General features: G+C 40.5%; 1 protein-coding gene across 11 annotated transcripts in view; it reads left to right on the forward strand.

Moving 5' to 3' along the window:
* The window catches only part of LYN (LYN proto-oncogene, Src family tyrosine kinase), a 62,597-nt gene that overhangs the window by 15,382 nt on the left and 22,503 nt on the right, over positions 1-24,712 (forward strand). For 4 of the 11 annotated variants that reach the window (XM_061599064.1, XM_061599070.1, XM_061599089.1 and 1 more), the window contains exons 2-10: positions 5,482-5,609; positions 9,074-9,119; positions 9,219-9,324; positions 9,886-9,984; positions 10,086-10,189; positions 14,033-14,182; positions 15,696-15,848; positions 23,344-23,526; positions 24,137-24,213. In XM_061599064.1, coding sequence (XP_061455048.1) covers positions 5,487-5,609; positions 9,074-9,119; positions 9,219-9,324; positions 9,886-9,984; positions 10,086-10,189; positions 14,033-14,182; positions 15,696-15,848; positions 23,344-23,526; positions 24,137-24,213 — 1,041 coding nt within the window. In that variant the 5' untranslated portion in view covers positions 5,482-5,486. Of the gene's footprint in view, positions 1-554; positions 775-987; positions 1,074-1,519; positions 1,581-5,481; positions 5,610-9,073; positions 9,120-9,218; positions 9,325-9,885; positions 9,985-10,085; positions 10,190-14,032; positions 14,183-15,695; positions 15,849-23,343; positions 23,527-24,136; positions 24,214-24,712 lie in introns of those variants that run through there. The other 7 variants (XM_061599115.1, XM_061599116.1, XM_061599118.1 and 4 more) reach the window with 5 other exon arrangements.

Raw genomic sequence — 24,712 nt, forward strand, 5'->3', positions numbered from 1 at the left:
TTGTAGTTGATGAAGCAGTGTATTTAAGTACATGGAGTGTCCACATAATAAATGTATTGTCTACATACCATTTAATGATAATAAATTCATTAATTGCCATTAATACCATTCAGTAGATAGGCAAAGATGGCTTAACCCTTTGGTTGTTGTTTGTTTTGCTATTTTGAATACATAGCACACTAGTATTCCTAAACTGAAAGAAAGAACCAGGGTGAGGACAAATCCCTCAGCTTTGAGGAACGGGGGTAAATTTATCCCCCCCCCTCTGCCTATTAATAATCCTGAGCTGAGAGATCAGTGTCATCCATAAGTTATGCAGGCAAGCGAGCTATTCATGCAAGTACATCATGCATTTGTTGCAATCTTTGCTATTGCAACAGAATAATTAGTGCTTGCTAACAGTGCTTTAGAGAAGGGAGTCATTGGATAAAGGGAAATGACACAAGAAATGCTACGTCTTGAAACAGGGAAGTACAGAGCCCAGGCATTTAGAGTCTCTTTTTCCCCGCCCCCAGCAAAACCACAGTTGCCTGCTTGAGATGTGAAATTCAGTATAGGGCTGGAACAAGACTCCTTTCCTTGGAAAGCCACTGGTAGTGTTGACAGGACTGAGATATGCAGTACTATACCAGAGGTCTTAGTACATGGACCAGGAGTCTGACTTGGAGTATAAGGCAACTTCTTATGTTCCTATGAAATGCATGATTGACTTGGATGATAATATACCCTATAGAACGCTGTAAGCCCACCCTGTATCTGATGAGATAGAACTTGGTATGAGAACTTGATTGTATATCACTTTGTTGCTTAGCATGGGGTTTATGTCTTTTCAATATACATAGAAGTGACAGATTGCTGATAGATCCTTTTCTGGTTCATAGGTGACTGATTTTCCTCTGCTGGGTTCTCAGGAACTTCTTTTAAGTCTGTTCTGTTTTACTTTTTTTAAAAAATAGATTTCCCTTTTCACAGGATTGTTCGGCTCGTGGATATGTTTAGAAATGAAGAGTAACTAGCAACTCTTTCTTGTCAGTACAAATTCCAATGGGAATGTTAAATCAGGACTTTATCAGGTACTCTACTAATCTGTGCTGCTCAAGCAGTCATTATAAAATGAGTATTTTCCATCCTTTGTATGTATTAATGGCCTCTATTCCCAAAGGGGTTACAAGAGAATAGGAATGAAAATTCTTCATATTACACATTCATGTTTGTCTCTGAAATCTTGAGGAGTAGGACGTGATAACTTTTACAGTTACACACAGACCAGTTGAAGAACGAGTGGGTTTTTTGAATTCTGATAAGAGACAGTCTTGGAGACCAAGGACTGACTGTAGCAGAATACCTGTCTTGTCTGCGAGGAAGATTGATAGCATGCTCAGTGAAAATAGCAGGATGTTCTCTGTCACAGGCAAAAATGTACATAATAGCTTAATGTCCTTTTAACATTATTATTATAATCAGTGCTATTTTTGGTTAAGAAAATGAGGTATTGCTACCTTCATAAAAGTGTCATGGTTGCCAGGACAAAATGATTGGCATGGGCAGCAAAATAAAAGAGGTGCCAATACTTCATACTGGTGAGTACCATCATAAAGAAGCTATTATTATTATTATTATTATTATTATTATTATTATTATTATTATTTTGAACATACACTCCGAAATTAAATATTCAGCAGGCTTCATAGGCTCTACTTGTGTGTAGGAGTGATTATGTATGATTGTACACATGCAAAGGATTTTCCATAGGGCAGCTCCATAAATGGATTCACTTTTGGATATATATTTATGCTGTAAGATCTGTCTGTTCATCTGCTTATTAATAAACAGACTATTAGAGATTCTTGTAGTGCATGGGCTTGGCATGACAGAGTGAGCTGCCTCTGTGAAAAATGAAATAGCAAAAGCAAAAAGAAGATGCAGTAACAGCATTTGTCAGAAGGAAGTGACAGTTCAAACCTAACAAACACCTTTCTGACAGTGCCTGCTCTCTGAGGTGTAATTGAAACCAGAGGAAACTCTAGGCAGAGGAAAAGCACAGATGAAAACATCCTTGTATTGTTGGACTGAAATGAAGTGTTGGCAGATGACAGGGGACCCAAACAGAGAATTCTAGATGTGTGTTTTTGTATACATCAGAATGGGAGATAAACCAGTATTCAGAATGGTATTACAAGTCACTTATTTTATCAGTTGCATTTTTTAGTTTTCAGAAGAAAGTTGTTAGCTGGCAAGATAGTAAGTTATTTTCCTTTTTTATTATACTACTGAAAGCTTAAAAGCAAATGTATGTAGCACCAATCTAATATTTTTGGATTGTGCCTTTCCATATGATCAGAACTGTCCTGCTTGTTCACAGTTTGCATTCATGATTGAGGCAGTCATGATGATTATCTCTGCAATTTGTACATTATATTGTAAGGATAACTTGTAATTCTGTCCTTCCTGACTTTGATAGAACTGCGCAAATTGTATAGATATCTAATCATCTGCTTCGGTTCCTAATATCCTTCTCACACTTTCCTCCTTGGAGTCTGTATTTTCCTTCCACAGTCTGTCTATTACTTTCTGATCTGTAAAGACTTATATTGGTATTGATTTTATATCAGTAAAATGGTGGTGGTGCTTAGAACTGGCAATCCCAGGAGGTTTAACTCTCTCTCTCTCAACCTGCAGAAAAGCTATGAAGACTGATGTTTTTAAAATGCACATTTGATGCTGGTTTTCTATCTGAATTTGATAGTCTCTGGTTACTGTTTTGTTTTATGAGACTTGAGTTTTATGTAGTGGATTGTTGTTGTTGTTGTTGTTATTAAGGCACTTTGAGGGTTATGTGTGTGGTGGAAAAGCAGCATATAAATACTGTAATAGTAACAACAACAACAATAGTTTATATGGCAAGCCACCTAACCACAACTGACAAATAATATATGAACATCTAGGGTAGGGATAGGGAACCTGTGGCCCTCTAGATATGCTTATTTATTTTTTAAAAAATTGTAACTGTTCTTCATTACTGAAAGTAATACCACAGTAGGTTACATCAAATATTTTAATAATATTATAAAACAACAAAAGAAACCAGCATAGTAAGCAATAAAACAAATGCAAAACCTAGCTCAGCAAGCAAGATCTGGGTGAATAAATATGTCTTTAGCTGCAGTTGAATCTCATAAGAGTTGGCACCAGCTGTGTTTGGGAAAGAAGAGGGTTGCTGAACTCTAATTCCCATCAAGCCCAGCCAACATGGCCAGTGGTCATCTGGTGAGCCATAGAGTTTCCCAGCCCTGCCTTAAGAAGTTTGGGCTCAGGATATCTGAGAGACTGCCCATTCCTATATGGACCTGGCTATAGGTTACATTAATCTTTGGAGGTCTTGCTTTTTATACCACCATCTAAAAGATGTTTGAATGGTGAGAACATGATATGGCAGCACCCTGGTTACAGATTTCTTTCCCGAGTGAAATTAAATTAGCCATGTACCTTCTGGTTTTTAGACGAGCAGTAAAAATGTTTTATTTCACCTGGCTTTCAGTGGTTTGTCATTGAAGTTTTAATTTTCCTGCTGTGTTTTGCTGTTTCAGAGTTGTTTGCAATGTTTGAACTTGTCTTAATAGTTTTATCAGTTGTGAGTGTATCGGGGATCCTTGCTAAGGCCAAAAAGTAATCTAGATATGTTGTGACCCAGAATAAGTGTCCTTATATGTTATAGGGAAGAATGGGATACCTCAACATGAGAATGCTACTGAAAATATCCCCCAGTCACCCGTAATTTTGCCTCTTGGTTCTGATCTACTTGGCTATTGTAATGTAAGAAAAAATATGCAAGATATGGAAAAAAAAATCGTACTAGGACCAAAACTGGCAAATACATCCCATTATTCACCCTCTGTTAAAAACAAAATAGTCCTTTGTTCAGCTGTTGAAACTCCAGAACATGAAATCCATAGGAGGGAATGGTGGAGATAAAACAAACATAGGCAGTCAGTCTCTTAGAATTCTCCACCCGCTGACAAAATGGGGGTAGTACTTTTTATTATGACCAACTAAAATGTCACAAAATAGTATCTAGAACTCTTCTTCAAGCAAAATAGGGAACAAAGCCCCCCCCCCATAGAACCCCTGAAGTCTGCCAGTTGTAAAAGTGAGGTGTGAATGGAGGTGGAAATATACCTTTGTGCTTAATTTGGAGTGGAGAATTAATTTTGGTCAGTCCATGCCGTGTGCCCCTCCTGCTAATGCCTCCAACTTCCCAAATTCCATCTTTCTCCCACTGCTGATGCAGATTTGAAGTATTTTCCTATTTGTTTCTTTGGTGGGGTATTCCACTCACTAGTGTATGCTCATTTATGTAAAAAGAAGCCAACTTCATGAGTGAGTAAACTCTATGCCGAAAACTGGTGCACTGTGACTTTCGACCTGCTGCCAACTTTGTTCATTACAGTTCAGCATGGAATGTCATTACTCTGGCAAACTTCATACTGGCACAAATAAATGCTGAACAACAGAAATGTCCTAGTTGTCTCATGTACCCATCTGAGAATCTGAATAGGCTTTGCTGCAGAACAGCTTGGAAGAGTTCTCAGCCAGTGCTTATACTGGTTCCCCACCCCCACAGCTAATTTTTTGATAAACCAGCATGTCAGGGCAAATAGGAAACACTTGTATTAGAGATAAGGCCATTAGTAGCTCAGTATTTATGTCTAAACTGTCCAACATGAGTCAGCATTTCAGCCTAAGTTTTTTAAGTTAAATAATTCTGGCAGAAGTATTTCTTTCTAAAATGATTCCTAAAAAAACCCATTAACATTTTATTGTGAAGAAATACAATAATATATTAGGTAAATAAGAATTATGTGCATACATACACAGAGAGAAACTTGACTCACGGTAACAGTTATTTCAGCTCAGTTCTTTATCTGCCTGTTTAAATTCAGTTAGTCACAGTCAACAGTTTGATATATGAACACCCAGTTTCTAGAAGTCATACTACTCACCTTAGTGTGGGAAAGATTTTATTTATTTATGAAAACATGTGGGCCCTGCCCTGAAATCTGAAATGACGCAGGACAGTGTATCACATACAATGTTTCGAAACACAAAAATAGATTAAGCTTGGTATATAGCACAGCAATTTTAAAACATTAAGCTGCTTAGAAATGCATTTAAACGAACGAAGTGCCAGACAATCTTAAAACAAATGTAAGATTTGCTTAAATCTGAGGAGCTAAAATGGCTGGGTAAATAAAAGTGCTTTTGTCTGGGGTTTAACCAACCCCCCAGCAGTGCTGGCACCCAGTGAAGTGGTGTGGGGAGAAGGCTCCAAGAGCAGGACATCTCTGCCAGGAAAGACTTTTCCCCTGTAGATAATGGCTAGAACTCTGCTGAAAGAGGCACATGGGGAAAGGTTGTGGCAGGTTTTTGCTATATAAACTAGATAACATTGATTTTTTGCATAAGTCTTATTTATTCCAACAGGAAATATGGGATGTATCAAATCCAAACAGAAAGAGAATCTGCATGGAGATGTGAAGATCGAACCAGTACGTAAAACTGAACGAACTATTTATGTGAGGGATCCAACGTCCAATAAGCAGCAAAGGCCAGTAAGTAGATTAGTTTCAGGGAAGAATTCTCAAGAGTGACATCACACCATGACTAGCGTATCTTACATTTTTCTTTTAAAAAAATCTTGCAGAAAATGAAAGATTCCTTATTTTTTCTCTTCCCTGTCTGCAGTTTTACTTTGCAGTGCTGGATTGTTCAGTCTACAGAGTGTGACTGAAATCCACAACCATTTGGGGTATTTTGGGTTCTCCCTGCTAGTTTTGTGAGTGCACTGAAATGCATTTCCCTATCACCATTATCAGTCCTAGCAGAGTCCCTCCCTCAATTGTAGCCAGTTAGTTTGGCTTTTGGATTCATAGCTATGGTCAATAGAAGCTTGCTCATTAGAGCAAATGGGGCACTTCCCTACTACCCGTGCAGGACATGAAATAATGGGCTCAAGTTTCAGGAAGCCAGATTTCGACTGAACATCAGGAGAAACCTCCTAACTGTTAGAGCCATACGACAATGGAACCAATTACCTAGAGAGGTAGTGGGCTCTCCGACACTGGAGGCATTCAAGAGGCAGCTGGACAGCCTCTGTCGGGAATGCTTTGATTTGGATTCCTGCATTGAGTAGGGGGTTGGAATCGACGGCATTATAGGCCCCTTCCAACTCTACTATTCTATGATTCTATGAACCTCAGCCATGCCCTACCTGCCATCTTACTTACAAACAGTCCAGGGGTTGACACTGGCAATTGACTTCCTCCTCCTTAGTCATGGTGTTGCCTTTGTAGAACTCAAAAGGGATGAGAATGGGGCAAAACTAGAATTAGTTGGCTCTGCCTATGGTGGCCCTGGCTCCACCTACTGTTGGCCTTTTTGCCTTCTGCCCTACCAATCTCAATTGGCACCAGCCACTATTGGCTATGGTAGCTCATTCTATAAAGAGGACTACGTTCCATTTGTTTTAATCATGGAGAGAATTGCATTATGATTTTTTTTCTTCCTGTATGCTGTGGGTAGCCAATGTGATACTCTTCAGATGTTCATGGACTTCAACTCCCATCAGCCCTAGCCAGCATAGCAAATGATTAAGGATGAACGGAGTTGTAGTCCAGCAGTATCTGGCGAGTACCATGTTGCCTGCCCCTCTTGCATGCGGTGCTTTGAAATAAAGTGGCAAAAGTTTGTTTTGTCTTTGTTACAGCATATCTGAAACACTTTCAAAGCATCACCATTTCAAATTTGTATTGTGCTTTATGAGCACTGTGGAATTGGGCTGTGTCTATTTAAGCAGAGATTCTGTGTTTAAGATGTTTTGTCACATACACATCCATAATTACATGGGAAAATGCTAATGTATGCAAGAATGAATGGTACACTCAGCCATTTCTGCAATACCAGGAGTACTTTTTCCATCTGCCAGAGGCACAAGAACCCATGTGACTGTATCTGTGTGCATTCTGGTTCACAAAACCATCTCTGTGAACAAGCTGTGTGCCTAGGACATGCTACAGTTGCGCAAGTATAGGGAACCTGACTATGTGAACCAAATCTGAATAAAAGAATTATGACCGTAATTCCATTGATATTAACAAGGAGCAGTACTGCTGGTATCAACAGAGCATTTTTCTTACTGATAAGGCTGAAATCAACAAATGGCATCTTTAGGCAGCTGCTGGGGTTCCACTGCTGTGGCAGGATTCACTGCTGACATCTGTCCCATGCCCTTCCTTCTTCTTCTTTTAATAAAAATCCAGTGAATGCTGGGCAGTTGGTCTGGGGAAGCTGTCCTATTTAAATTTCCCACCATTCTTTAGAGAGATGCTACATCAGGTCACTGTAGGAAATGAAAATGGTGGTTTTCCTCAGAACCAGCTGCTCAGTACTCATTGGAGCACTGCTGGCACCCACCTCCAGGTAAGCCCAACAGCACCCACATACCAGGAAGACGACCCATCAGAGTTTTCTTCATTCCTGTACAGTAGGGCCCTACTCATGCGGCAGGTTAGGGATCAGACCCCCGCCCCAAAGCGAAAAATGCCAAATAGAGGAACATAGCATGGTGGGGAGCCAAAAAGGCCGCAACAAAATGGTTGTGCAGGCTCTGGACATGTTGCCATCCTTCCCCCCCACACACACACATAGTTGACTGGAGCGGCAGCCGCAAGCTCCGGAGAGACTGCTTGAACCACAGTGGTGAGTCCTGAGATGGGAGAGCCAGATCAAAGCCTCCCCCCCCCCCCAGTCGACCGGAGCAGCAGCAGCAAGCTCCGGTATGGTCTTTCGGGCAGCTGCTGCGAGCTCCAGGCGGGCCTCTGTAGCAGGTGCTGCCGATCCAACCCTCGACCAGGGGAAGGGAAAGAAGCCGCTGATCAAAGCCTGCCTCCCCACAGTTGACCGGAGCTGCAGCCGCGAGCTCCAGAGTGATCCTAAAAGCAGCCGCTGTGAGCTCCAGGCAGGCCACTGTAGCAGGCGCCCCCAATCCAACCAAGAGGGACAGAAGCCGCCACTGCGAGCTGCAGGCAGGCACAGCAACAAGTGGGCCGTGCTAGAGTGAACTTCCGCTCCAGCAGCCTCTGCTGTCCCCCCAAAAACAGAACAGGGCTAGAGAGGTAGAAATGGGGAGGTGGGGGGAACCAAGTAAGCAACTACTGTACCCCAAACTACCTTAAACAGGCGAGGGAGCCTGCTGTGGATCGCAGGGAGGGAGCTGCCCACCCACTCGCCAGCCTGCCCATGCCCGCTCGCCCCCTCAGTCTGGACACGCCTGCTGAAGAAAACCGCCGTATCAGCGAAACGCCGAGAAGTGGGGCCCTACTGTAGATCATTAGAAAACTCTCTAGTGATTTTCTGTCTTAAATTTATGAGGGGGGTGTTTTAAAAGTAAAATTAATTTTGTGACCTTTTGTGCAGCTGTTCTTGTTTTCTGAAAAATGAGCAAGCTTTTATTAAGCATTGGCATACTCTCCTGAATATTCAGCTCCCCCACCACCTGCCATGCTTGTAACAATAAACCTTCTTTGACCGTTAATGGTCTAGAGCTGCCACCCTTTCCAAAGGGTGATTTCAGACAATCTAAATTTCTGTGACTGTTAGTTCCTTTTAGCTCCGTGGAACTTGATTCCAATCATAAACAGGTTGCAAAGCATCCATTTGTTAATTCCAACATTCTTTTTTTTGTGGGGGGGGGATCTGGTTTAGGCATATTAATAAAGCACCTGTTCCTTGATACACATATACCAGTTGCCTAGTTAGCTATCAGTCAGAACTTGTGGTGTTGCTTCTTTTCCAAACTCCAAAAGTATTAATGGCTGAAGAGTATAAACTGCTACATCTAGTCTTCTAACAATCTCGGTGCAGATACTATAAATTGTATCCAAATACTGCCTGAGATATAATAGTGGAAAAAATGTATAGTGGCTATGTTTAAAAGATGTTCTAATTTTGTAATATACATGTACATACATATGATGGTAATATAGAACAGTTTTATTAATTTTTGTTATTGTTCTAGGCAAATGATGATATCCTTCTGCCAGGTCAGAGATTCTCTAAGGAAGGTAAGTTTTTAAAAGGCTGTTGGTTACTGCTCCAAGTTGCTATTTTGTTGAACTTGATAAATGAGTTTTAATATCTTGCTTTAATTTCTGTATTAACAGAGGAAAAGGAACATCAGGACATTGTGGTAGCCTTGTATCCTTATGATGGCCTTCATGAAGATGATTTGTCCTTCAAAAAAGGAGAAAAAATGAGAATTCTGGAGGAGTAAGTATAGAAATAGTTACTGTTCTGTCTTCTTATATGTATGCTGCAACACTGTAACTAGTATTATGTTAGTAACACACACATATTTTTCCATTTCAAAATTCACTGCTTATCCTCAACCCCTAAAAGCCTGCCTTAATAAAAATGACAAAACTGTAGCTTATTGGGATTACTATGACTAATCTACTGATGTTTCAAAAACAGCAGTCTTGTGGCACCTTATAGTGGTCTTGTATTTGTTTTGCTGCAACAGACTAATATGTTTGCCTCTCTAGAAAATACTAACTCACACTTACGGAAATGCAGACAGGCTGATGCTTAGTGGCATGTCCTGAGCCTCCTTGTATTTCCATTCCTGTGATCTGTAATGTCTGGTTTGGAATTGGACTTGCAACCTTTGGTGATATGCACATATCCTCAAACCACTTGATTCCAGATATGCCTGATAGACAACATCATATTGCTCCCTCCAGTGAGGTCAAAGCCTTTTTAGATGCTGCTGAAGATGGTCAATATTGCTCCTCTTTACAAAGATAAATACTGCTCTTTTCTTTTTCTTAGACATGGAGAATGGTGGAGAGCCAAGTCGCTTTTGACCAAGAAAGAAGGCTTTATCCCAAGCAACTATGTTGCAAAAGTTAACACCTTAGAAACAGAAGAGTAGGTTGAAATAGCCCTTGAGATATTTGATTTTTACCACTGATTACAGTTCAGCTGGGGAAGACAAAAAAGGTGTAACTTCTTTCCATAATGCTTTTCAGATGGTTCTTTAAAGACATAACAAGGAAAGATGCAGAAAGGCAACTTCTAGCACCTGGAAATGCTCCTGGAGCATTCCTTATCAGAGAGAGTGAAACACTGAAAGGTAGGCTTTCTGAATTTGGTAAACTTGGCCTTCTGCTATGATAGGCTCAAACTTACCTAGCTGGGAGCTTCTATGTTCTGTTTCATACATGTTAATGTACTTATTATCTGTCACCAAATAATACCAGTAGCCTTTAAAATGCTTACATTTAGGCTCCTCCCTTTTTATTACTAAAATAATATTATCCTATTAGACACGGCTTCTAAAATGTATTACTTGGCAAACTGGAATATTTACCTTAAACCATATAATTCTTAAATATCTGCAAAACTAAAATATCAAATCTATGTAGTCTTTGTAGATAGAGAATGGCTTGGGAGAAACTCTTGTGATCATTGTTGACTAGAGATGGGGGTGAATTTCAGCATTTTTGGATTTGTTACCAAATTCTGTCAGAATCTGTAAATCTTGTATGTCTTCAGATTGGGTTTGATGAATGCTTTGACTGTCAGTGACACCAGTTTTTTTAAGAAACAAATCTGCGGCTAATTTGACACAGTTATTAACGTAAACAGATTTGCTCTGAAGTGCTGCAATGTGTATTCCTTTGAAGTTCTGTCTCAGTGAGGTGATAACAATCGGCATTAACATCTTTGGTCAGCACTGCTGTAGCCTGAGGCAAGAGGCAGAATTGACAGGCTGTCTGATTTAAATTTAAATAGAAAACCCAAGAGACCATGGGTAGAAAGATCACCAACAGCATTAGCAATTTCATTAGCTATTACAAGTGGATCAGAAATAGGAAAAAAAATTGGGAGGGGGGAATGTTGCGGATCAGCACCACAAGACACTTGCAAAAACCAAAACTCAGACTGGAACCAAAAAGTGAACTCCATCCCTGTGTTGACCAAAGAGTTCTGGAACTGGTGAGAGTATTGTATACTGATATGGATCTGAGTGTTTATATTGAGGGAATTTAAACTTTTAGAGTAAAAAACAAAAGTAAAAGAGAGATTTGTTCTGATTTTATCAATAGAATCTACTGGATCATCTAGCTTAGTTATATGACGTTAACTGTGTGGCTTTAATATCTCTGATTTCTCATATTCCTAGAATGTCAGGTAAAAATTGAACCTACAATTTGTAAAATTGTGTAGGTATTGTGTTTCTTCCTTGCTAAATCTTCGAATCTCGGTATAGGTTTAAAATATAGTAGAATTATAACATGGTTTGTCCATGTAGATCTTTTTGGGTTTTTTCCTAGAAGGCTTTATTGAAAATACTTTTATCTCAGGTTTGGGATCTTCATAGAGTGCTAAAAGAATTAATATCAAAACCTTGATTAATCATTTATGGAATGCCCAACTGGGTAATCATACAGACAGATATTATGTCAGTGTGGTCAATATCTGTAGCATACTAATATGGAGCAAGCTGGCACTGACACGGGCTGCATTCAGATGTCATGATAAACAGTGGTCTGTCAGGATGGGAATGAGCCACCCCTAGGCTTACTTGTCCCAACCTACATTCTCCTCCTTCAGTGTAGCAACAAGGAGGAGATCAGCAGCTGTATTGAGAGGAAACTCTCTGACAGCAGGAACTGAAAGGGTAGACTTAAATCGAATTTCAATTTAATTCCTGGGTTTACTGAACCAGTGAACATGTAATAGTAGCAATATGCATTTGCAACTGAATAGATTATTTATATGCAGGAGTATAATCTAATATCGCTAGTCATGTGTTCCATATGTCTCTAGTGCTACAGAATATATTGCTTTTTCAGTCATGGGAGCACTAAATTTCTATTGGGCTCCTTTTACATACTTGTAAAGAAACAATGCATGCATACTTGTTTGAAGACTTCAGAGGCTAGAACTTCCCAGAAACAAGGGCTGGAAGTTATTGGGCAGAAATATAGGCATTTTCACTTACTGTTTGCTTGTGTATGGGACAGGGGCAAGAGTGGGCTCTCCTGTAAGAAATCCCAAGATAGGCTCTGCCCTGACCTTCAAATGAGCATGTGTTCAATGTCTGAAAAGAATTAAGTTTCTTCATGACATGGGAAATTCTTCATGGCATGGAATTCTGTGTTTTAGTCAGTCTAAATATTCCAGTTTTGCACAATGATACATGACCTGTTTGGTCATGTTTAGCATGCTTGACCTTGTAGGTTGCATATTACATAGAAAAAGAGGCTTTGTTGGGTGTGCTGGAAGGTTTTGGATTCAGTTTTAAGAGATAGTGGCCACATAGTTAATGGCTTACTGTGAATGTACAGATGGCTCCTGCCTTGCTCCTCCCCTAGTCTGTTTGTCAGATCGCATCGCCCTCTACGTGCCTGCCCGGACCCTGCCTGGACCCTGAGATCTTCAGGAGAGGCCCTTCTTTCAATACCTACATCCGCACAAGTACAACTAGTGGGAATATGAGATAGGGCCTTCTCGGTGGTGGCCCCTAGGCTTTGGAATTCCCTCCCTATGGAGATAAGAATGACCCCTTCCCTGTAGTCCTTTCGCCGACAGTTAAAAACTTTCTTATTTCAGCAAGACTTTGATTCCGAAGGCGGCCAAGGATAGGCCCAAAAGGATCTTATATTGTTCTTGCCAGTTTATTTTTTAATTATTCTGATTTTATTATTATGGTTTTTAATTATTAGAAACAGTTTAATGCTATTTTAAACTAGAGTTCATTTTTTAGTTATATCTGTTTATACTTATTCATTTATGTGTTATATGCTTTTATTTTTGATAGGTTTTTAATTGTATGTGTCTTTTATCTAGAAGCTGCTGTGAGTTCCAATTTGGAAAAACGGCGGGGTATAAATAAAGTTAATAATAATAATAATAATAGTGTGAATGGGAGCCACAAATCAAGGTTCTTAGCTGGGCAGTCCATCCAAACCAAGGGTGGTTGTTTATGTTTTACTCCAAACAGATCACTATCTGTAGCCAAGGTTTATTCTTTGCTTAACATCATGGTTTGTTTGGAGCAAAGCAAACCATGGTCCCTGGTTAAGATAAAATGCTAACCAAGGGATTATGGTTTGCTGCTCCTATACAAGGGAAGGAGTGAAGCAGGAGCTATCTGCATGTTCACAGTTTACCATAACAGGTGTAGACAGCCTATGTGTAGACTTTAAAAAATAACTTGGTGTAAAATGGGTGTATGTGTATATATATAAACTCTGCAAAATGGTATCTCACACTTTTCTACATTGTGACTCTCATGCCCTTTCTAATGGGAGAAGGAAATCCAGCAGTTCCTAGCCTAGGTATTTTCTTTATTTATACATATGCCTTATGATGGTGGTTTGGTGATGGTGCTGCTATGTGGAAGAACAGGTTCCATTCTGGGAAAGTGGTTAAAAGTAGGGTGCTATGCGGCAGCCTTTTCACATACTTTTACAATAGGAAACTTGATACTACATTACTTGCACCAGATTACCATGTGATGATTGCTAGCGTAGGTTTTAATATGTATGTCTTATAAGCATTAACATGATAAAACAGACTGTGCAGTTTTGCTTGGAGGAAGTAGTTGAAATCAGTGGTATGATGGGAAAAATAAACACATCTTCTAAAATGACTGAATCTTTAGACAGTGTGGTAGCACAAGAGAAAGGGGGAAGATAACAAGCAACCACTGAGTGTTTTCTTTTGTTTTGATTCTGAATCGTAATTCTCTCAGAAGTATTTCTAGTTTTGTAGGGTTTGACCCCCACCTCCAAAATTATCATTAGACTGCTACATAGTACTTTCTTCTAGTAGGCTGTCCTTTCTAGAATATTTGCTGCTTTAATATTAAACTAGCCAGAAAACCTCAGCAGAAATTCTGATTTGATGAGGCTAGTTGTATCTGTTTTAACTACAATTTAATCTGTTGGGGTTTTTTTGTCCACAGGTAGCTTCTCTCTGTCCATCAGGGACCGTGATGAACAACATGGTGATGTTGTCAAGCACTACAAAATCAGAAGTCTAGACAATGGAGGATATTACATCTCCCCAAGAATTACTTTTCCCTGTATCAATGACATGATCAAACATTACCAAAGTAAGCCAATAGCTTTACTGGGCTGTTTATAAAAATGCTAGCTGTTGTCAGAAACAAAAACTGCTCCTCTGTTTCATGTCACTTAAGTCAAATACATTCTAAATTATAGTGCAGATTGTGTTGAGGTGAACATTATTGAAAATTCAGTGCAACTCTTGCAAGGGTGGGAACTGGAAGTAAATCCACATTAATCACAGGGCTTACATCAATCTGAAACTGAGCTAAGTGTAAGAGAAGTATCAATTTAGCTGTAAATGGGAAGTCTTGTATGGACATAGTGATAAGATGAGAAGTTATCAGCGTTGTAATTATTTTTTGCCAACACTGTGGCAGTCTTGTGAACATATTTGCTATGGGAAAGAAAAACTACCAGCGACCTTTAAGGGAGTATAACTAGTTCATGCACAGTAACTCGTTATTTAGAAATTTGCAGTTCTCTCCCCCACACTCATGTGTCTATTTTCACATGTTGGGAAAGCCGTAGTTCGAATCAATCTGGTTTCAATCTTAAATACTGTACAACATTTCTTTTAATATATGGTGTTTGGCAAATAACCACTCTTTGTTTAAAACTATAAGCTGTAATTTCATAGGAGTGCATTTTCTAAGGTTAAAAGGAATGACTGCTGCAATTAAGAAGTTCCTTTTAATTTAGATCCCACTGTTTGTCCTCAGACCCCAGGGCAGGGTATAACAATATTAAAACAATAAAATAACAACACTTAATCTTATCAGTTCCCAGGATCTTGGCACACCTCTGTATTTAAAAAGCCAGTAAAAACGACATGACTTCAGATGGTAACTGAAGCTGAAGAATGTTTGTTTATCCCAGTGACCAAAACAGGTTTTTACAGGACATAGATCAAACTAAAATCTGTTTCCTATTGAGAGTTGTCAACAATCCATGTAAGATTCAAGCCTGTGCCTCCCTTTGCTATAATTTAAGCTATCTTCCTATACATAGTAAAAAGAGGCAAAGATACATTTCAAAGTGAAAATAGCAAAGGGTATACATAGCACCAGTACACTGGTATACATAGCACCAGTACACCTGTTGCCATATACCAACCTTCCCCAACCTAGTACCCTCCAGATGTTTTGGGCTACAACTCTCATCGTTCTTGACCATTGGTCATACTGGTTGTGATTGATGGGAATTGTAGTCCAAAATTTCTGGAAGGCACCAGGTTGGGGACGGCTGCCATATAGCAAAGCTAGATAGTACTTTCTCCCAGTAGCATGTGCCTTTACTACTACTATACCATGTTGGGACAAGATCAGAGGGGTATAGCAGAAGCTATGTCCCAAGTAACTTTGCTTAACAGCAACAAAGAAAAGTAACAAAACCACAGTCGTCTGGAATTGTTCTACAGTTTTTGTTGCTGTCGCGTTTTCATAATTTCTTGTAAAGGTGAATTAAAAGAAAGATTAAATCTGTGAATGTATGCTATTCTTTGTTGTGTACTTTGATGTTGCTTAAGGTATGGATGTAGGATGTTTGTCTCTTAAACAGGGCAGCCAGATGGTTTGTGCAGAAAGTTGGAGAAGGCATGCATCAGTCCCAAACCACAGAAACCATGGGATAAAGATGCCTGGGAGATCCCGCGGGACTCAATAAAATTAGTGAAAAAGCTTGGAGCAGGCCAATTTGGAGAAGTCTGGATGGGTAAGATGTTTGTTTATGTGGGGAACTCAAATGTTTAGCAACAGGTCTGACATCATAGTCCTAATGTACTAGATTGTTAACTGTGTCTTTCCCTCATTTTCAGTAATGCAACACAGCAAATGACCTAGGTTCATTCATTTGTAAAAATGGCCCATTTTGTTCCAAAAACTGGGACTCTTTTTAAACCCTATAATAGAGAAGCACTCTGTGCGTGTATGTGTGCATGTGTATGCTCATATATTTCTTCCCCCTGCAGCCTGCCCCCACTCCGAGGAAATTCTGTGCTTATTCACTAATAGACAAAAAACCTTGCAGTTTAAGAATGTACCTATAGCCAACATATATTTCTATCAAACTTTAAAAAGCAGGGAAATGGGACAGCTAAAGTGAATGCACCAGGGGAGCAGGAGACCTGACCTCCTCTTTGAGATATTGTACTGCCCTACAAATTGGTCAAAATGCAAACACCATTTGGGTTGGTCTTTCACAGTCCAATCCACTTCCTGTGTAGTTTGGAAGAATTTGATGACATGTGCCTCTTAGAATATGGTGAGTGGTGACACTGACAGTTGGTTCTTACTGAGCATGCCCAACATTATCATAGAGTTCAATGCTAAATTTCTTAAATTAATTAAAAATCAGCCAGGCGTTTTTTAAACTTTTAAACTCTAGAAGATGATGGTCAGAGTATGGGGCAAGGTCAGTAACAGGATTACAGGTACTCTGTGAACATGGCTGAGTTTTAATTAATTTCAACAGATTATGAGAACTCTGACAGAAAGAAGTCCAAAAGGGGTCTGGTTTTTCTCTCTCTTTTTACGCTTTGAACTCTTGGTTCTCTCTGACTGTTTTGTGTATTGCCATGAAAATTTAGAGGGTTGTTAAACAAGCATTTCTGAGTTCAGGACTATAAGTTTTGTAAGGTTTTGTTTTGAAATGAGCTTATAGGAAGCATCAGAATGGCATGGGATGATATTTTCCATTTAACATTGCAGAATGCAAAAAATCCATGCTGACTACAGTATACAGCTGTATAATCAAGGACCAGACCCTGATGTTAGCTTGTTTGTTAGAGGCCAGAGCAATCCACAGTGTTTCTGTAGTGTTGCAATCAACATTGATTTTTCACCTTTGCCTTTCAGTCAGCTGTGGTGGAGCTTATAAATTTTCTAGAGAAGCTGATTCACCTTTACTTTACTCTGAAGCTAAATTCAGATGTCATACTAAACCATGGTTAAGAAAATTTTAACTTATGGTGGCACTCCAGATATGGCAATACTTAGAACTCCCATCATCCCTGACCATTGACCATGCCGGTTGGGATTGATGGAAGTTGAAGTCCAACAACATCTGGAAGGCCACAGTTAAGCTACCCCTAGTTTAATTGTTGTGCATTAAATTATTTTACTGTGAGTCCCACTCTGTAGAATAGAAAGGTGGGATATAAACTGTGGTTAAGGATGATGTACAAACAGCAAACATGCTTTAGATTTTGCTGCATACTTGAATCAGAAGCTATCTTTTGAACAGGGCTTTCACATAGTTATTTGCATCAGCTATGGTTTTCAAGTGCATCTGCCATTGTTCTACCTCCCGACTCCACTTCTGAGTGGACAGAAAGCAGACAAGTAGCTTTTTCATCTGTGGTTCCCTAAGCATGTCCCAGATGTGGTGGCAACCCTAAATGTGGTGGTGACATCTGGAGTTGTGTCAAGGAGAGCAGGGATAGTAACAGCATTTGGTTTCACAGCATGAAGCTGGGGTTAACGCTGTACTTGGTGGATATTGTTGGGGCATGGGCAAAATCTCTTCCCTGGCCCAAAGCGCCCTTAGTACCGCTGACATATCACTTGAACTGCATTGCCTATACTTCCCTAAATAATGTATCTCAGTATAATTTGGCAATCCCATCTCTATGGGTTCCTCCCTTTCCTATCCACCACGATGATGGGTCATTTTGCTAGTTTAATAGAAAACATGCCTCCATTTTCTGATGGTGACATCATTTGCTGTTTAATAAGCCCTTATGAAAATATTTTGTCTTCTGAGCTAATATGCAGAGGTTAGTGAAGTGCTGTCAGCTGCAGAAGAACTAATTTCAGGAAGTTATGTTCCTGCATGTGTGCTTACAGAAGTGGGGGGGGATTCTGGTTCAAGATGTTTCCTCTTTGTTTATGTGAGCCTCTTTGACATCTAAATTTGGCTTAACGTGGTCCTCTGTGGGTTACTGTTACGTTATGGGTAAAATTACTGCACTGTGAAGCCCGGCTACAGAAGCCTGGCTACATTCTTCCTCTCCCTGCTCAAAGTATGAAAACCTGATTTGCATTGTGGCAAACCTTTTGAATGGAACCAAACTGCATGCTTCGGTAGAGTTCCAGTTGCCTTTGTCTTCCTGGAGGGCCAAAAGGTTCATCAACTGCTAAAGATTGGGTTCACTTAGCATTGTTTGTTTCAGAATGATTTTGGGATGGAAAAGGAATGAAAGAAATATAATTTTAAAAACTTATGAAGCCACATCCAGGTGATGAGAGAAGATAATATTTTTTTAACATTTTAGAAGAGTAACTTCTGTTTGTACATTGAGCTAAAACAGCAGAGCATTGTGTGGCACTTTATTATGTATTACTATTATTTATATCCCAGCTTTCAGGATGCAAATCCTTACACAGTAGCTGCAACTATATTGTGATATGAACTTCTATGGGCAAGAGCCTAATTTTCATCAGAGGCATGAAATAACGGGGAGGAGACTATTTGCAAATGGCAATTAACAGTGAAATCAGACACATAGTTGATCAATTGGAATCAACAAAATTCAACCACCCCAGTCAGTGCCAACTGTCCCTATAACTACATAGGCAAGAGGATTTCAGTTCTAAATAATATAATCTACAGCAGGTGTGGGGAAGCTTTGGCCCTCCAGATGTTGCTGAACTACAATTCCTATCATCCACAGCAAGCATGGCCAACAGCCATGGATGACAGGAGTTGTAGTTCAGCAGCATCTGGAGGGCCAAAGCTCCCCCCTCCAGTCTATAGTATAATAGTTCATAGGCCTATGTATCTTCCAGTGTGATGTATGTCAAAACCTCAGTGAAGTTCTTGCTGTCTACCTACAGTCCCTAAAATGCCAAGATTTGGTCCTGGTTATCTATTTCATATTTACCCCTTTAAAATAAGATCTTTGTGTGCACTGTCTATATAATTCAAATGAAACCAAATCAAATGTATTGATAATTGAGGGTCAGTATGGTGTAGTAGCTAGAGCACTCTTCACCAACCTAGTACCCTCCAGAAGTTTTGGACTAAAACTCCCATCATCCCTAGACAGCATGGCTCTGCTGGCTGGACCTGATGGGAGTTGTAGTCCAAAATATTTGAAGGGTACCAGTTAAGGAACAACAGGGTTTAGAGTGTTGAACTTGCAGAGAGATCCAGTTCAAAGTCTCCCTAGTCAACCATGATGTTCCATGGGTGACCTTGGGTCATTCATTGTCTATTTCCTTAGCCTAACTCATAGCACTGTTAGGAGAGTCATGTGTGCAAACCCGAGTGCCTTGGAGGAGCAGCAGGGTAAAAATACAACAAATCTTGCAGGGGGAAAACTTGACAACAGAAAACTCAAAAGAGAGGTTTCAAGCATCATTGCTGTGTAATTGTATGAAAGAGCAGCTACCCTTCATTTAGCTTCCTGATATACAAAAGTTATTGACTTAAACATCTCGCCCTGTTTACATTCCTGCTAGGTGATGACAAAGGGGACTCTGTGCATTCTTGTTTTGAAGGAAGCAGTAATGCAAAACTGGCTTTTTCTACAGCAAAGTATCTCTTGTACACAGAAAGATGTTTGCTGGGTAGTTCTTCTTCCCTCCTCCTCTGTAGTAGTTTTCAAATTAAAAATAATCTACCAACATGCTTGTTTAAACTGAACGGTGGCGTAACATCTCTCTTTGCCTCAGAGTTCTTCTGCAGTGAAAACAACAAAGTTACAGCTATTTCTGTGTAGTTCCTTTCTGCATGTGTATAGCTTTTCTTTGGATCTTGGCTATGATATGGTAGAACCATTTATTATAACTCGCTCATGGCATGTCTCCCTTTTGTTTTCATCATAAACTGTTCACAGGTTTAATATGACAAATGCAGGGTGGGAAACCTGTGACTCTCCAGGTATTGTTGGACTCCAACTCCCATCATCCTTGACTATTGGCAATGCTGGCTGAAGCTGATTGGATCAATACTTTAAGAACATTTGGAGGACTGTAGGTTTCCCGGCCTTGGATTAAGGATTTTAGACTATGGGTGGGAGGCAATCGCATGACCTTAGGGGTTCCTGCAAGCTATCAGTTCGGACCTCTGGCCAGAGTGCAGCCTGCTGGGCAGGAAGGAAGAGGGAGAAAAAGAGAAAGGAGGTGGAAGAGAGAAAAGTAGATAGCCTTGCCCACTTTGGGGCCTACCCCCACCCAACACTGGCACTGCCAATATATGGCCTCCCACAGATTATCTCCCAGGGAATATGGCTCTCAACAGAAATAAAGTTGCCCACCCCTGTTCTAGACTAACCTATTGCACATAATAGGACCATTCACTATCTCCTACAGTGTACAGCAGCGGATAACAAGGTGCTTGGAAGGTACCTGAAGGGCAAATGGCTCCATAAGGCTCAAATGAACTAAGGAATATACTCTGCAGTAGGGCTGGAGAATTTGTGGCCCTCAAGATGTTGTTGGCCTCCAGCTCTATTCGTACATCACTATTGTTCGTGCTGGCTGGGGCTGATGGAAGTTGGACTCCAGCAACATCTGGAGGACCAAGACTTCCCCAGGTCTGCTCTAGGGAAAGGCATTTCTCTCTTCGCAAGTCACTAACAAGTCTGATCTAAGTCCAGATTGTGAGTCTTAGCAAGACCTATCCATGAGGGGCTGGCTCAGTTTTCTCATCTAACTTTGCTATATGTCTTCTGCATGTTAACATGTTGATGAACCACATCTAGCTCATTCATCAGCTTGAACAGCTCCCAGAGCAACGTACAAGATCAATAGCAGGACAGTATCTGCTCTCGGGCTTACAGTCTGAAAGATATGATACACAAGGAAAAAGGGATGGGGAAGGTGGAGAGGAAAAATAAAAACAAGCTTGGGCACAAATTCCTAAAGTTACAGGTTTTTGTAATAACGAGCTAGGAAGGGAGTTTTATGAAATGGTTGCCTCCTAGGTGACTGTTGAGGCAACTGATCTCTCAGCTAGGGTGATGGAGTAGCCCTGCTTCTCTAAAAATGCCTGGGAGAATAAAAAAGTCTTTGTCTGGTGCCTAACTCATGTCAGAGTATGTGACATGCAAGCCTCCTTTGGAAAAAAAAAATGGCAGGTGTTGCCACCACTCACCATATGCTCAGAGGCACATGTTACCAAATTCTTCCAAGATACACAGCAAGTGGATTGGACTGTGAAAGACCAACCCAAATGGTGTTTGCATTTTTACAAATTTGTAGGGCAGTACAATATCTCAGAAAGGAGGTTAGGTTTCCTGCTCCCCTGGTGCATTCACTATAGCTGCCCAATTTCCCTGCTTTTTATAGTTTGATAGAAATATCTAGTGGCTATAGGTCATCCTTAAACTGCAAGGTTTTTTGCCTCTTAGTGAATTTTTCTGCTTTTTAATCTGGGAGGTAAGAAATGGGATTCTGTGCAAGTTTGCTGAGAATGGACTAAACATTTGCATGCTGATTGAGTTCAGTGGGATTTACTCTTCACCTATCCTAAGCATGATTGTAGTAACTAACCACAGGGGATGGGATGGGCAGGAGGGGCAGGGGAGCGGGCAGGAGGGGGAGGAGGGGGCAGGTTTGATCATTTGCATGTTTATTGAGTTCAGTGGGATTTACTCCTGTGTGATCATGCTTAGGATAGGTAAAACTGACCCTGGGGGAGGAGGAGGGGGAGGGAAGAAGAGAGGAGGAGGAGAGAGAAGGAGGGAGGGGAAGAAGGGAGCAGAAGGAGGGGAAGGGGGAAGGAGGGGATTGAAAGGGGAGGCGGAGTGGTAAAGGAATGGGAAAGGAAGGTGCAAAAGGGAGGTGATGGCTGGGAGGCAGAGGGGAGGGCAGGTTGATCATTTGCATGCTTACTGAGTTCAATGGGATTTACTCCTGTGCAATCATGCTTATGATAGATGAAACTAGCCATGGGGGAGAGGAGAAGGAGGAAGCAGAAGAAGGGGATGGGGAGGGGAAGGAAGGGGTGAAGGAAGGAGGAGGGAAGGGGCAAGAGGGAATAGGAAGGGAGGGCAGGTTTGATCATTTGCATGCTTCTTGAGTTCAGTGGGACTTACTCCTGTGCAATCATGCTTAGGATAGGTGAAACTGACCTGGGGAAGGGGCAGGAATGGAAGGGGGAGGGAGGAAGGGTCAGGAGAGAGGAGGAGATTGGATAGGTGAGCACTGGGCAGAGGGGAAGCCCTTTTTCCTTTCCTTTCCTAAAGGAAAACACTGTGAATAGTGTCATTATTTTTCAGTGTTTTCCCACTTTTTTATTCTATAGCAGGCACATGTAGTCTTCCACCCAAATTTAAACGAAAGAAAGCTGTCACTGGCAACATCCAAACCAGACCTTTATTTCACCTTAGACAGTCATGGCTTCTCCTAAAGAATCTGGGAAGTGTAGTTAGTGAAGGGTGCTGAGAGTTGCTAGGAGATGCCCTGTTCCCCTCACAGAGCAACAATCAGAGTGGCTGACTATTAAACCACTCTGGCTACTTGAGCTCTGGCAAGGGAATAGGAGTCTCCTCTTGGCATCCTTCACAAACTACACTTTTCAGGATTCTTTGGGGGAAGCCATGACTGTCTTCAGTGAAATAAAGGTCTGGTGTGGGTGTGGCCCCCTGATTAGCCAACCCAAGGAGCTGTGAGTCTGGCTTTTAGAACACTGACTGTTGGTTCTTACTGAGCATGCCCAGGCTTATTTCTGAGTTCAATGGTAAATTTCTTAAATTAATTAAAAATCAGCTAGGCATTTTTTAAAAACTTTTAAACTGTAGAAGATGGTCAGAGTTTGGGGCAAGGTCAGTGATAGGATTACAGGTACACTGTGAACATGGATGATTTTTAATTAGTTTCAACAAATTATGAGAACTCTGACAGAAAAAAGTCCAAAAGGGGTCTGTTTTTTCTCTCCCTCTTTTTACACTTTGAACTTTCAATTCTCTCTGACTGTTTGTGCATCGCTGTGAAAATTTAGAGGGTTGCTAAGCAAGCATTTCTGAGTTCAGGACTATAAGTTTTGTAAGGTTTTGTTTTGAAATGGGCTTACAAGAAGCATCAGAATGGCATGGAGGGTATTTTCAATTTTACATTGCAGAATGCGAAAAATCCATGCTGACTGTAGTATACAGCCACTCTCGTGCCTGTAAAATTATTAAAGGTGTCTCATAGAAGACATTTGACCACTAGGTTTAGCATTTTGGATTTTTCTTCTCCCACAACAATCCTTTTCATTCTAGGTTACTACAATAACAATACCAAAGTAGCAGTGAAAACCCTGAAGCCAGGGACTATGTCTGTGCAAGCATTCCTGGAAGAAGCCAACCTTATGAAAACACTTCAGCATGACAAGCTGGTCAGACTCTATGCTGTAGTTACCAAAGAAGAACCTATTTATATAATAGCCGAATTCATGGCAAAAGGTGGGTATTAATGAATTCGTTAATGGGAAGTACCATTTACATATAGGGTCCCATCTGCACTATACATCTAAACCAGTATCATGACACTTGAAACAGTCATAGTTTCCCCCAAGGAATCCTGGGAACTGTAGTTTAAGGATGCTGAGAGTTGTTAGGAGATGCCTATTCCCCTCACAGAGCTACAATTCTGAGTTCCCTGGGAATAGAAATTCATATTTAAACCACACTGGGAATTGTAGTTCTGTGAAGAGAATGAGATCTCCTAACAACTGTCAGCACCCTTAAGAAACTACAGATATCTTCCAGTGTATATAAGCCTAATATGTACACACTGGAAACCTCTTGCCACTTTCCTAAAGTAGCTCTTAAACCAATCTCATAAATTCAATCATCTTGGGCATGGTTTTGCAGAGCAGAAAGCTGAAAAGTGGATCAGTGTTGCAAAAAGAAAGAAAAATAGGAATGTTTCCCTAACTTTCAAATATACGTCAATGATTCTTGTATCTCATTTACTCAAAAGAATAAAAAAAAAGATTTTTAAGTCAATCACTCACATCTGTGTTTGACTTGTTTCTTTCCAACTTGTCTTGAACTTGCCTTATCCACGCAGGGAGCTTACTGGATTTTCTGAAGAGTTCAGAGGGTGGAAAATTACTGCTTCCAAAACTCATTGACTTCTCAGCTCAGGTAAATAAAGTTTAACAAAAATTATATTAAGAGCATTATGTGCCTGTTGCTGTATTTACTGGCTGCTTTATAAAAAGCTGATGTTGCAACAGAGAACTTTACTTCCCAGCGCTTTCTGCAATGGTAAAGCCAAGTTGGGGAAAACGTAGGAGCCATTCCATGCAGCCACCCCCCTCTTACCACCACTCAAAAGCTCCATGTGTTCATGCTCAAGACATGTGACAGTGAGCTGGTTTGGCCCTGGCTATTCTTCATTTCCACAGTTGCCTGGAAGCCAGGTTTACTGAGACAGGTTTTGGATGCTGAATGTTTGGTTTTAAGTGGATTTCTCCTGCAGATGTGGTAATAGAAAATTGCTCCCTGAATTGTTGGGACAGATGTTTATTAACCTTCCCCAGGCACATTGTATTATCTCTTGCCATTTGTGGTTTAGACGAGTCACATCAAGGTCCGTTTTGAGGAGGCAATGGCAAGTCACCTTTAGGTATAATAGAATGAT

Source organism: Rhineura floridana, chromosome 1 (genome assembly GCF_030035675.1).
Source record: "Rhineura floridana isolate rRhiFlo1 chromosome 1, rRhiFlo1.hap2, whole genome shotgun sequence".
Classification (NCBI taxonomy): Eukaryota; Metazoa; Chordata; class Lepidosauria; order Squamata; family Rhineuridae; genus Rhineura; species Rhineura floridana.